This window comes from Daphnia pulicaria, chromosome 5 (genome assembly GCF_021234035.1).
Source record: "Daphnia pulicaria isolate SC F1-1A chromosome 5, SC_F0-13Bv2, whole genome shotgun sequence".
NCBI classification, from domain to species: Eukaryota; Metazoa; Arthropoda; class Branchiopoda; order Diplostraca; family Daphniidae; genus Daphnia; species Daphnia pulicaria.
The window spans coordinates 1948794-1961783 of record NC_060917.1 but is presented as its reverse complement, the minus strand read 5'-3'; the positions used below and the strand labels follow the sequence as shown (position 1 = coordinate 1961783).

Here is a 12990-nt window from a genome sequence, read left to right as displayed (position 1 = left end):
TATTGTTCTGCTTAAATCTATTGACACGAAAGGGTATTATTGTGGAGCGACGATCAAAACCGTCTATTATTGCCATGACATATTTCGTGGCAATAAGTGGCAATAATGTAAAAATAGTCTATTGCCACGAAAGCTTATAGTTTCTTGCAAGTCTCAATCGTTTATTATTGAATATCAATAAAAAGCGTATTTAACATTATTTTTTTTTTATAAACGAGTCATTATTATAAGGTTATTAGCATTGATGTACTGTATGCCAAACTAGAAACTACAATAGCGAGGAACGACGAAGAGGGTGTATTCATTCAATTACACAAACTAAATGACACCAAAACGTTACTAACAGGTTAAAGCAAAACAATAATTTGGACACTGTTAAGAAAAGCACAAGAATAAGGAATGAACTTAAGAACTCATAAAAGCTTTTTTTGGATTGGATCTGAAATGTACATGGAATTTGAAGGTAGGTTTACATTTTTGCCGTACGTTTGCGAGTGAAAATTCTTGAATAAGTTGAAAAACAATAACGCCTGTACGACCGACCACCAGGAAAAAGCGGTGGGGAAGTCGCATTCGATGAACAACAATTGAAGGCTGTGCAATCCTACGGCCAAAAATTGCACCATCTGGAAAACGGTCACATATTTCTTCCACCACAGATATTTCTGGAAACGTGGACCCATAGCTGCCATCATGTAGTAGAAGTACATGATCACGTGCACCAACGAATTTAAGGTAACAAAGAAGCAACAGTGGCCCCCCACGATAAAGCGGAAACAAATCCAAACGCTAAGAGGCATGACGCTATGATGAAAAAGATGCAGAAATGTGATCTGATTGTTCTTTTTACGTAAAACGAAAAAGATAGTGTCGAAAAAATCAATAAACTTGGAGATGTAGAAGCAATAGCCAATTGCAACCAACTGGAGGGCATCCTCGTTGGCTGAATAATCGACCGGCTGACAAATCAGACTGTAGCCGTTGAACCAAGACAGACGGCAGGTTTGGTAGAAAATATAGCCATTGAAAAAGATTTGGAATATGTTGTAGATCATAAGTGCACCTCGCAATTCAAATGCTGCCCGATTTGCCATGAACTTTGGCCCCAACACTTTGACCCCGAAGAGGTAAGTCATAGAAATCAACACTGTTGTAAGAGGAAATTCCGTAAGGAACCAGCCATCCGTTCGTCTGTCTATTTTCAAAATTATGGAATCAACAAATTTCATTAATTTTTATTAGGGGAATTAATCTACATACCTCTGAGCTCCCAGGCCTTGTTGGTTGCATTGATCAATGTTTCAGCGACGGAGCCCATGATTGCAAGATGGGTGCCCGATCCGGAGTGTCCGTTTGTTTCAATTTCGCACTTTTATACACCGCAAGAAGCAGCAAGAAGACGTCATCTACTCGACCCCAATCTCTCTTCTAAAAAAGCCGGTTTTATTCAGGTGTTTGCAACACCGGACAACGCTATATTCACGTGCATTAATTTGGCCGAAAGGGTCGAAAATAAAATGAAAGTAAGTGAAAGTATAAGATCTAAGCAAAAGACGATGCTGGTTCGTTCGTTATACGCGGATTCCGATTTCCTGCCAGACAAGACAGTTTTCAAACCAGAAATAGGTTTTCTTGTTAATCGAACACGACTTTTGTTTTTTCTTAAATTGCCATTGTCCTTTTGCACAAGCTCGATACCCAAATGGGCCAAATCACGAAATGATGGAAAACCATGATATGCGAGACGACTTTTGAAATACGTGTAAACAATAAACATGGTCCATATGTTTCATTGTGAAAGTCATTTTATTTGAACAGTACGAGTTTTTCTTTTTTGTGAATGTCTCGAAATGCAAATTTAAGGAAAGTAGGTCGATTTTTAAATTTGTACAGCAGTTCGCTGAGTACAAATCCGGCAAAATCTCGTGGATGAATACAATAATTTTAGTACCTCTGGGGCAATAGGGGAAAAACCTTGTCGAGTCAGAAGACAGATGTTACACGTTGGATTTTTTGAGCCGGATATAGCCGAATAGATGAGACGCACTACGTCCGGGTAAAACCCGCATCATTGTCGTTCCAAAATAATCCGAATGACGGCCAATAAAATACGTGCTTCAATACAAGGGGGTGACTGCCCCAAAATAACCTATAAAAAAATGTTGACCTGTAGACTGTTGACCTGACAAAGACTCACTGACCTCCCTTCAACCCATGTTTTATATAGCGGTAGCATATTTGACGACAGGTTCAACTTGGACATTCTCGGATTTTTTTCTTAAAAAGTGGGCACACACTACAGATCACTCGCACTCTCTGGACAGAAGAAGACAGCTAGGTTCTGTCATTCGAAACACCAAAAGTGGAAGTCAGTTTTAAAAGTTTTCAATTTACTATATAGAAATTTTGTTTCGACATCAAACTAGAAGGTATACCTGATAAGCTGAGAGAACAACTGTATCAGATTTTTCAGAAAATTTGGTTTCGGCATTTTTTTCAAAACTCAAAGAGGTATGTTTAAAATTCTTCTTATTAATTTTTTTTTCTCATATGCGACCGCACTAATTTCAATAATATGAAACAGCTGCGGTAAGAACTGGAGAAAAATCCCCGGTACTTGCCGGCAGCCAAAGTAGAAAGTTATTATTTATTTTTTAAGTTTAATTTCCGTCGATGCTATTTACTCATCGTCTTGCCACTGCACCTTGAATGACTATACACTAAAGGAAATTGTTTTTCAAGAGCCCCAGAAAGCAGCAACCGACGCAATTAAAAAAAAATAGTGGTAAGGATGACGTCAAACCGCACCATCACGGAACAGTATGACTATAGTAGGCTACACATGATTTCAGACCACGCATCCCCATATAGTTTATAGGATTGAAGCCTTAATTTCTTGCGGTAAGACCTACATTACATGCTTTCACATTTTAGAGAAAGGAGAAGAACTGATGCTACCTACACGAGGCACTTGAAGCAGTAAAGGAAACCGACACGACACATGACAGATATTATGTAGGCTAGTACGGCGAACAGCAAAGAAAAAAACGCACCTTGCCGTATAAAAAGGAAGACAATTGTCGTCAGTAGAGTTTCGTTACACACAGTGCAAGGATGAGCTTCGTTCTACAAAATTTAGTGAATCAAAGTAGCAAAGTCTGGGAGCTAAGAGGTACAGTAAATTAAACATTGCTCATTTCCCGTCCATTTGAGTATTTCTCAACATATTCTTTAATTATTGAAACATTTTTTTTCTCTATCAGACAGACGAACGGAAGGATGGCCATTGACGGAATCTCCGCTGACGCCTGTGTTGATTTGCCTAGCCTACCTTTGCATGGTCAAAATATGGGGTCCGAAATTGATGAAAAATCGGAAGCCATTTCAACTGCGAGGTGTTCTCATGGTTTACAATCTGTTCCAAATTGTTTTCAATGGATGGATGTTCTACCACACGTGCCGTGTGACGTGGTTCAACGGATACAGTCTTCGTTGTCAGCCGGTGGATTATTCCGACAACAAAGACGCCCTACAGATCATCGTTATCGGCTATTGCCTTTACATCTCTAAACTGATTGATTTCTTCGATACCTTGTTCTTCATCTTGCGAAAAAAGGACAATCAGATCACTTTTCTGCATGTCTTTCATCACACCGCCACTCCACTCAGCGTGTGGCTTTGTTTCCGCTTTATTGCGGGTGGGCACAGCGTGTAATTATTGATTTAACATTTAATACTTGTTAAAAAATTTTATTCACCATTTTTATATTTTATTTTCTTGTTGCAGCTTTTTTCTAACATGCAACACGCTGGTTCACGTCGTCATGTATTTCTACTACCTCATGGCATCGATGGGTCCGCAGTTTCAGAAATATCTGTGGTGGAAGAAGTACCTGACCGTTTTTCAAATGGTTCAATTCGTCTGCGTTGGCATGCACAGCATGCAGCTGTTTTTCATCGAATGCGACTACCCTAAAGCTTACTCTTGGGGTTCCCTCATACAGACAATAATTTACTTCATCCTTTTCAAAAACTATCACGCCGGAGCGTACACCAAGAATGTAAAACCTTCTTCGATTGCTGCCAAATCTGTTTCGCCCAAGAGTCAACAAAAAAAGCAACATTAAATTATAACTTTGTTTTGACGCTCAGTTTTCGTTTCAGACTTTGCCTTTTTTAGACGAATTAATAATAAAGCAATAAAACAAATGATGCTTTTTGCCTTGCTGTAATAAGGTCTAACCTACAGTACCTGTGGCACGATTTGTGATATTAATATGGCATTCCTTTATAGCTATCTTCAACCTGACAAGCTCTGTAATTCCAAATTGTTGACATTTAAGTTTTATTCCAAGGAGCTCAATTCTAAAAGAGAAAGCGTCTTTTCGCTACCCAAAACGTAACCATATACCAATCCCTTGCCATTTAAAAAAGGGTACCGGTTTTCTCTACAAGGATTGCTCTGGACTCGTTCGCTCAAATAAAGTGTTTTCCCGATTTCCAATCTTGGCTACGGACGTATACGTGTTTGTTTATATAATTCCGTAGTATCACACCTTTTACTTTTCACCAAAGGAATTAGACTATGAAAATCAAAGTGAAAAGGGAGGGGGATGAGGATATTGTAGAGTGGCACAGCATGAAATGAGGAAAGAATGAATCAGCAAGATTTTTGTTTTGTTTTAGATACTCCTTGGTGTGTAAGGTTGCGCAAGAAATGACGTATTGGGGTCAGTCGCGGATGTTGCTATTATTATATAGCTAGTACAACTTCGTGATCGCGAAATCTCAGCCGTTGGGATTTTTTTTCCAACAATCCTGCACTTGTATTTACTCTTACGTGGATGGTATCCGGCTGAGATAAATCATTCATAGCCGTTCATAGCTACGTTATAAACTTTCGCGCTTAGAGAAAGGAGAAGAATTGTTATCTGTGGGCAGCGCGGCTTTAATTCGATTCGACAAGTAGAAAGAATAAAAAGGGTGGTATAGATGCCGTTGCAGAAGTAAACGTTTCAGTAGACACAGATAATGGGACAGACGTTCCAAATCCTTTTTTAACGGTTGAACATTCTATACCACATGCACACTATCTTGTTTTGTTTTTGTTTTTGTTTTTTTTATCTGGAAACTAACGATTTTTTATTTTCTAGACTACTTTCGTTGTTTTCACAATAGCTTCACGCTACCATATCTGTTTGGGGTAGTTTTCACATTTTTCCTGGTTCTGACTGGTAATCTGCCCGGCATATTTAATCTGTCGACACAAAATCCATGGTCTGTCCGTCTGCTCTCTTTTAGAGCAGCAGATTGTTCTTCTTCTTCGCCTTGTTTCTTTTCCTCGCCATCAGGCTACTGCTGCTGCTGCTGCTTCTCTAATATCGGTCGACTCCTGCTGCTGTGTGTTATAAGCTTGTTCCGCCACACTTGCCCGCTCAATCACGCGAGGGAATCTTCTTCTTCTTCTCTCCCCCACCCGTCCCGTCCCTTATTCCTGGGTGTAATCCGTTTTCGTGTCATTGCGCGCTGTCATCAGTCGACGACACACGAGCGCGGCAATGGACGAGAGATGATGAGTTGATGATGGCCCAACCGTGCGGATTCCTTTCGCTCCTCCCCCCCCCCCCCCCTTTTAACTGGCAACCTTTTCAAAAGACAATAAACAAGTGGAGGGAAGAGTGTAGTATAGTGGTGGCAACCTAGTTATTACCTAGTTACCTAGTTTTGACAAATACAGATAGGAGTGGCTCTTTTCTATTAAAAAAACACCCCCTTTTACTCCTCTTTTGTTATGTTTGACCAAATTGAAGTATACTTTTAAAATAAAAGTACTTTTAAGGGGGAGGCTACTCAAAAGAAAAATGCCGCTGCTACCTTAATTTGTCGAAAACTAGGTAACTAGGTTGCCACCACTAGTGTAGTATATAGCGTGCTATAGTGCCTTTCAGTTCTATTATATCGTCACTATATAACACAGCCAGCCAGACCAGCAGCAGGCCGTATGGCACATCAACTTGCTCGTTTGTTATACGAGTGCATTACTGGGCTTTTAAATTTGCCGCCCGATATGTGGGAAAGAGATTTGGGAGCTCACCATTAAAGACGACAACATTATCAATTTGGATGCCATTTATACAAAGCGAATGAAGAGGCCGATGTCGTAGGTTGTAATGTAGACATTAAATAGAGGAAATAAACTGAGGGTCTATTGAAAGTTTCAACATATTTTGCGTGGGAAATTCGAATTGTAAATGCAATCCAAGACGTGAACGGATATTTTTTTATTCGATTTGGATATATAAAAATGGAGCCAATATGACAGAAATACGCCTGAAAAATCCCACGTAAGAAATTTTGTGAAAAAATTTTGTAATTCAAGTTACTGGGATATTAATCTAATTAACAAAATAAATAAAAATAAAAAGTCTCGGGAGGGGTCGACCGTCAGTTTCCCAACGGTTTCGTCTCCAAATTTCAAATTTCAATTGTTTGGTAGTGAGCTACGAGACTATAATAATACTCAGATTTGAAAGAAAGTATATGATTGTTAAAAAGTAATGTTGAAATACTTTTCACGTTTGAAAAGGAAATCGTAAGATTAATTTTGAGATACAATAAAAGGGGACAGTCAATCATAAAATGGAGGATACATAAAAATGGAGCAAGGTGACAAAAATACGCCTGAAAAATCCCACGTAAGAAATTTTGTGAAAAATTTTATAATTCAAGTTACTGGGAAATTTACTAATTAACAAAATTTGTAAAAATAGAAAGTCTCGGGAGGGGTCGACCGTTGGACTCCCAACAGTGTCGCCTCCAACCTTATCCCTTATATTCCCCAACCTTTGGTAGTGAGCTACGAGACTATGCCAAATTTAGACTTAAAAGACATTTGGTAATCTGTATTTTTTTTTTCATTTTTTGCCTCTCTTAAACATTTTCGGAGAACTTTTTTTTACATCTAATCCATGATCCACTTTTGGGATTTTTGTGCACTTTTATTACTTAATCTGTGATTTGTCGGTTCCAAAAATATCTCTGGTGGATGTTTTTATTTCACCAATGAAATGGTCCAATTCGTGCGTGTAGTTTGCACAACTTACAATTTTGTTTGTCCACGAATTTCATTAAATTAAAGTTTATTTTGGGTTTTGTCCGATACAAAATCTTTTTTTTAAGCAATTGCAATCTTCTTAAAAAAACCCGATAAAATCGTATGTCTCCAGTGCGTGGCCTGTGGCCTGTTACATCGTTTTCAGAAGTGGGAAGGGCTACAAAACCTCCCACACCACGGGCTTATCCGTTGATTTCGCAAAATAGCTCAACACCCTTGGGTACCCTTGGGGTAAGATATAATAAGACGGAAATTTTAGGTTGCTTCAAGGACTAATTCGAAGAAAAAGAAAAAGACACCCCCTCGTCAGACGGGATTCCCCGTTCCCGTCCGGGGGTGTCGGGAACGAGAAGAGAAACTCAAGAGACCGTGTGAAATTATGTCTAGCTTCCATAGTTTTCGCAAAGCCCTGTCAGTCGAATAAAAAGATAACAAGGTACAGGTAACTACTAAATATTATATTATACTTTTTGAAGTACTGCTGTAGTCACATTCTTGTTTAATATTGATTCCAGCTTTTTTTTTTAATTTTAATTTTTACGTGGTAACGTAGTGCTGAATTGTAAATGTGGGAGGTGCTACGAAAATTTTCTCTATGGCGTCGCTATAACGGTATTCATTGGTTACCTTTATTCAAGCTGAGTAAAAGTTTACCCATCTGATGCTTGAATGATGGGGTACGTATACCTGAATTATTTGAATCTTTATTTCAACCTGTTTGGACAACTTTTGGGAGTCGGCAATAACCGGTAGCAGTAAAATTTAAGATTCACCTTTGAGCGTTCAGTCGCAATGTGCTAGTCGGGCAGCGATGTTGTAACTCGTAAGTCGTAAGTAACTCTCAGTGCATGATGTGCACCATTTTTGTGAGTCGTCCGTTTCGTTATGGGGGCAAGCAAGTTATAGTATCGACGATGTAATTACGCTGTACAGATAGAACATGCTGCATGCATTATTTATTCCTTAAAAAAAAAACAGGTTCGAATAGCTAAAAATAGTTTCCGTTTGTAACACCATTTTCTTTTATAGCGATACTTTTGGTGGCTGCGGAAAAATATTAAATGTGTGTCAAACACGTCGCTAACCTCAATGTTAGATCGATCGAATTTTTTAACTTCAGGCGCAACAGGTGAGTATGACCTCTCTTTAAAAAACAAATTTCAAGTTACTTTAATATTGTTTTTATTTCCTCAGTAGGGTCAATAATGAAAATTGCGACATCTATTGATAAGTTAATTCTACACTAAAGAGAACTTGCGAAAAAGAACACAAACAAAATTTTTTTTGTTGGACACCCACCGCGATGTGCAGTTTTATTAATTGAATGTTCAAACCCTGAACACAGTTATGATGAAATAGATACGGTATCACATCTAGTAAGTAAATCACGATGGAAATTATTTAAATATTTATCTTCCGTATAAACAACATTCATTTCATTTTATCTCTAGATTGTAGATCCGTGCATCCTTTTCATCCATTATGTACTTTGTGTCTTCTTTTCACATAATCTAATTCTTTCCCGGTAATTTCATCATCTGGTTATTCCAATTATGAGGGCATATTATCTGCTTGGAACATTAGATTCCGTGTAGCTCTATTCACGCAGTATCACAAGTCATTGCAAATGATTAGTGTACACCATTAAATCGTTAGTGATAGCTATACAAAAAATTATTCAAATTTTTTCGAATTTTTTTTTCTTGACGTAGGAGAAGCTTTGCATTATTATTTGTGGTGGATTGGTAATCTGCAACCGTCCCGAAAAATTTCAAATAATGAAATCGGTAAACTTCAGTTCTGGTACTCATTCTTTCAAGTGCCAGCTAGAAAATGGACCAGTGACGTATGTAACAAGTGCGTGAATTTTATAAGAAGAAAGAACCAAATAGTACTAGGTACAGCCCAATCTCATTATTTATGACGAGCAGGATGACAAAGACAAGGCTTCTGTTGAAACTCGGAAAAAATTCGAAGACTTCTATCACACAGAGATGCTTAGAATCAAGCCGATATAAGGTCAGATAAATTGCTGTGTTTTCTCACTGAACTACTTTGTTTGTTTTTTTGTTAATTATAGGGAACGGACGTCAAAAAATATGCGCCCGAAATCATGAGTTCCGCTCCGAAAGCCAAATCACGCAGTTCTATAATCACGTAATCTTTTTTACAGTCACTATTTATTTATTTGATTAAATTTAATTTGACGTAGATAGTAATAGTAAAAGCAATCAAAATATAATCTAAAAGGTAGAAAACATAATTTGACTTAAATCTTGATTTGCTGCCGCTCGTGTTCCAAAAAGATGACAAGATCACAGCCAGATGCCATATTGATTGTAACCAGTTAAAGCGAGACCAAAAACAAGTACCGGTACGAGATTATTTGAGCTTTATTAGGTCAAGGAACGGAAAGTGGAGTGGACGATAAGTCAATACCCTTATTCTGCTTATTACTGACCAGCATGTCGATCTCGTGAAATTAGCTGCTTATGCTGTATATAAAACCAAACCAACTTGACTAGAATGTAGTTCTTACATGTGGCTGTTGATGTTCACATCGCAAATAAAGAACGTGCAGCACTGCAGCTGTGCTTGCCACAAAACGATATGTTACATGTGTGTAGTGAAAGAAGGTAAGACACCATAACGCGATTAATTTATAGCCCAATTTTTCAGGTCCACAAAATGTAGCCGTTGGTGCTCTCAGTTTCATGATTTATTTCATCTTGAAATTAGTCACCGATTACTTCACGGATATCTTTCGCTTCTGTTGCCATCTCGTTTAGGTACATATATGGACTATCCTTAGGTTTGTTTATTTTTCCCGATGACACATTTTTTTTAAACATTCACATAAAAATGAGCGCATTTGCTAACAGTGATATTTGTGCTGCTGGTGTATTGTGAAGTCAAAACTTACAAAACGCACTGCCATATTTTTTCTTGATTTGTTTGCTTTTTTTTTTAATTATTTGTTAATTATTTTTTATTTGTGTTGTCCTACCGAGAGAATTTCGCGAACACAAATAGTGTATACGGTGAGGTAATGTATATTTTCACTTTTCGTTTCGACAACATCTTAAAAGAAATGCACATTATCCTAACCCTGGCTGTCCATTCTTTTGATAGGAAGATCAATCAAGACAAATTACTCGGTTTAGTATATAAGTATTCAGAATAATATAGTTCCCTAATTTCTCGGTCGAATCGATTCATGCCTCCTTAACTCGAGTTATCTTTTGACCCACCCAATTAATGAAAAGGTAAATTTGAAATAATCTCCAGACTTGCCGCTCTCAAACGTGTTCCGAATAGCAGTTCTGGCGAGTTCTGGGCTAAATGAAATCATACAGCGAATTAGAGTTTATACATGATTTTCCATCGGGCGATGAATTTAGAAAGTAAAACTGGTATAATCGAAAAGGCGATATGCTGTTTTCGCTTGAAGCGCTTCTTGTATAAATGTTAGCTTTCGAACAACTTTTCTTTAATTAAACAAGCGAGTGGTACTTTCAAAATCAAATTCCTTCGTTTTTTGGAAGCTGAGAGAAAGTCGTTCAACTTGGGCTTGTCCTCATATTGGCATTTCCTGTTTTCAAATAAGAGAACTAATATAGTACAAAGAATTTTTTTTAGTGGCTATTACCAAATTAAGATTTCAACCAAAGCCAACAAACCTACAATCGTAGAAGAACAACGGATATTTTGGCATCCACAAATAACGGTAATAATCCCTCTATGGGTATACCTTAAGTAAGCACAGCCTACTAACCTCGACTAACCTAAAATCCAGAAGAACAACATATTTTGGGCATTCGCGAACAACGACAATCCTTCTAAACCTTAAGTAAGCACAATAATCGTTAATTATTTTTAATTAAAACAGTCAAGCTCTTGCAATGTAAGAATTTGATATGTGAATATTTGTAATAGATTAAAAAAAATTTTCGATTAGAAACTCCGATTTGTAGAAACTGTATTGCAACAAACTATATATTTTTAAAGACTCATTTTAACTGTCGGGGGAGGGAGGGGGGGGGTGAAATTGTGAAACGGGGAATGAGGTGGATGACGATGGAAGTATAGCTTATACAAATAAACATGGGCGCAAATTATTGAACCTTGAGTCCACGAAGTAAAGAACGATATAGTTTTGGTATCGACAGACTGCATCAGTACCGGTAGCCTACTTGATTTTTTTGGAGATGTTGTTATTGTTGTTGTTAATTTGCTTTTGTTTGTAAGCGTTGGAATGAAAGTTTTTGAAAAGATTGAAAAAGAATACGGTTTGCACGAGAGCGTACCAGGAAAAGGCGGTGGGGAAGTCGCACTCGATGAACAACAATTGCAAGCCGTGCAGACCAACAAGAAAGAACTGAACCATCTGGAAAACGGTCAGGTATTTCTTCCACCACAAATATTTCTGGAATTGCGGACCCATCGCTGCCATGAGATAATAGAAGTACATGACGAAATGGACCAAAGAATTGAAGGTGGGTAGGAAAGATGCTTGACCGCCCGGGATGTACCGGAAGACAATCCAAACAGTCAGAGGAATACTAGCATGGTGGAAGACGTGCAAGAAAGTGATCTGACTGTTCTTTTTACGCATGATGAAAAATATGGTATCGAGAAAATCAATAAATTTGGAGATGTAGAAGCAGTATCCCATCTTAATAAGTTGCAGAGAATCCTCGTTGTCGGAGTAATCCACGGGCTGGCAAATGAAACTGTATCCGTTGAACCATGTCAGACGGCAAATGTGGTAGAACATCCAACCGTTGAAAATGATTTGGAATGCGTTGTAAACCATCAGGACACCCCGCAACTCGTAGGCTGGTCGATTTTGCATCAGCTTCGGTCCCAGGATTTTGACCCCAATCAAGTAAGCCAGACATATCACAACTGGAGTTAGTGGGGACTCCGTCAGCAGCCACCCATCTGTTCGCCTATCTTATTGGCACAAAATCAGGTTACGTTTAGTAGTACGAAAGACAATTTTGTTTTGGTTGGGTTAAATGTTTTGTGACGCAATTTTTTGTTTGAACCTTATTTAAGAGAAATTATTGTGTTATCTTACCTCTTCGGTCCCAAAGCTTGACGCTTTCGTCTGTAATGTATTGAACGACAGAGTCCATGATTATTACACGGCAGTAACTAGAGGTGAACTGTCTTCAGTGTCTTCAAGTCATATAATGTTGTCTAGTCTTGGATATGTGTTCCGTTGCAAGCAATCTTACACAGCACACAGTCTAATCTTCCGAAGAACCTCCTCTCTTTTTTTTTTCGCTCCACATTTTTTCCAAAGCCAGTTTCTCTCCGCATTCTGGTTTAGAAATGATGTTTTTTCAATTTTTTTTAAGGTCATCACCTAAGCCCAGTATTTAATTTATTCGTTATTTAACACTGGTTATAAATGTACGTTAGAATATTTGATTAAATTAACTTGAAATAACTCGAGTGAAAATGAGCAGCGCTGAAAAATTTTGCGAAATTTTGCAATATTTTTCAAGATTCATCCGACTTCGACCGAAAACAAAAAAATTCAACCCATCTTCATACAAGTTTACTTTGTTTCCCTAGTTTATTTTAAATGCCATTTTTTAATATATTCATCCATGCTGAAGTAATAAGTAGAAAACTAGGCATTTTCTCTGCCTTATATAACTAAATAATCACATATTAGTTAGTCATTCAGCTGTAGGATGTAGAAAACAAGCTACGGTACGATAAGAATTAAGAAAAACTAGATTGACCAGTGTAATGACAAACGAGTTTTGAAAATAGGGCGTTACAATAAAATTTCTTTGTGCCAAATTACCAGACTCCGACATCCCAGTCCGAACTTGTTTTTGGTTTCTGACAGTTCCGGA

At 37.9% G+C, this 12990-nt stretch overlaps 3 protein-coding genes and 2 long non-coding RNA genes across 8 annotated transcripts; 3 read left to right on the top strand and 2 right to left on the bottom strand.

The window, feature by feature from the left end:
* Nucleotides 1-281: 281 nt before the first annotated feature.
* Nucleotides 282-1371, bottom strand: LOC124341254 (elongation of very long chain fatty acids protein AAEL008004-like). The gene is made up of 2 exons (XM_046794274.1): nt 1261-1371; nt 282-1195 (listed from the first exon to the last, which is right to left on the bottom strand). Exons 1-2 carry the CDS (start codon nt 1316-1318, stop codon nt 414-416), a joined length of 840 nt encoding a protein of 279 aa, XP_046650230.1. The 5' UTR covers nt 1319-1371; the 3' UTR covers nt 282-413.
* Nucleotides 1372-2307: 936 nt separating this feature from the next.
* On the top strand, nt 2308-4490 carry LOC124341250 (elongation of very long chain fatty acids protein AAEL008004-like). Its single transcript, XM_046794271.1, has 4 exons — nt 2308-2511; nt 2935-3172; nt 3264-3711; nt 3788-4490. Exons 2-4 carry the CDS (start codon nt 3115-3117, stop codon nt 4125-4127), a joined length of 846 nt encoding a protein of 281 aa, XP_046650227.1. The 5' UTR covers nt 2308-2511; nt 2935-3114; the 3' UTR covers nt 4128-4490.
* A 2976-nt stretch (nt 4491-7466) lies between these two features.
* On the top strand, nt 7467-8918 carry LOC124341514. Of its 4 annotated transcripts, XR_006918405.1 has the most exons (5): nt 7467-7556; nt 7630-7791; nt 8144-8243; nt 8309-8490; nt 8566-8918. It is a non-coding gene; the product is annotated as an uncharacterized LOC124341514 (long non-coding RNA). The 4 variants fall into 4 exon arrangements; XR_006918403.1 differs by lacking the exons at nt 7467-7556; nt 7630-7791 and having other exon boundaries at nt 7799-8243; nt 8566-8748; nt 8827-8918; XR_006918404.1 differs by lacking the exons at nt 7467-7556; nt 7630-7791 and having other exon boundaries at nt 7799-8243; nt 8566-8765; nt 8827-8918.
* A 76-nt stretch (nt 8919-8994) lies between these two features.
* On the top strand, nt 8995-10221 carry LOC124341516. The gene is made up of 2 exons (XR_006918407.1): nt 8995-9488; nt 9579-10221. It is a non-coding gene; the product is annotated as an uncharacterized LOC124341516 (long non-coding RNA).
* An 855-nt stretch (nt 10222-11076) lies between these two features.
* On the bottom strand, nt 11077-12347 carry LOC124341259 (elongation of very long chain fatty acids protein AAEL008004-like). The gene is made up of 2 exons (XM_046794281.1): nt 12198-12347; nt 11077-12070 (listed from the first exon to the last, which is right to left on the bottom strand). Exons 1-2 carry the CDS (start codon nt 12253-12255, stop codon nt 11304-11306), a joined length of 825 nt encoding a protein of 274 aa, XP_046650237.1. The 5' UTR covers nt 12256-12347; the 3' UTR covers nt 11077-11303.
* Between the last annotated feature and the right edge of the window lie 643 nt (nt 12348-12990).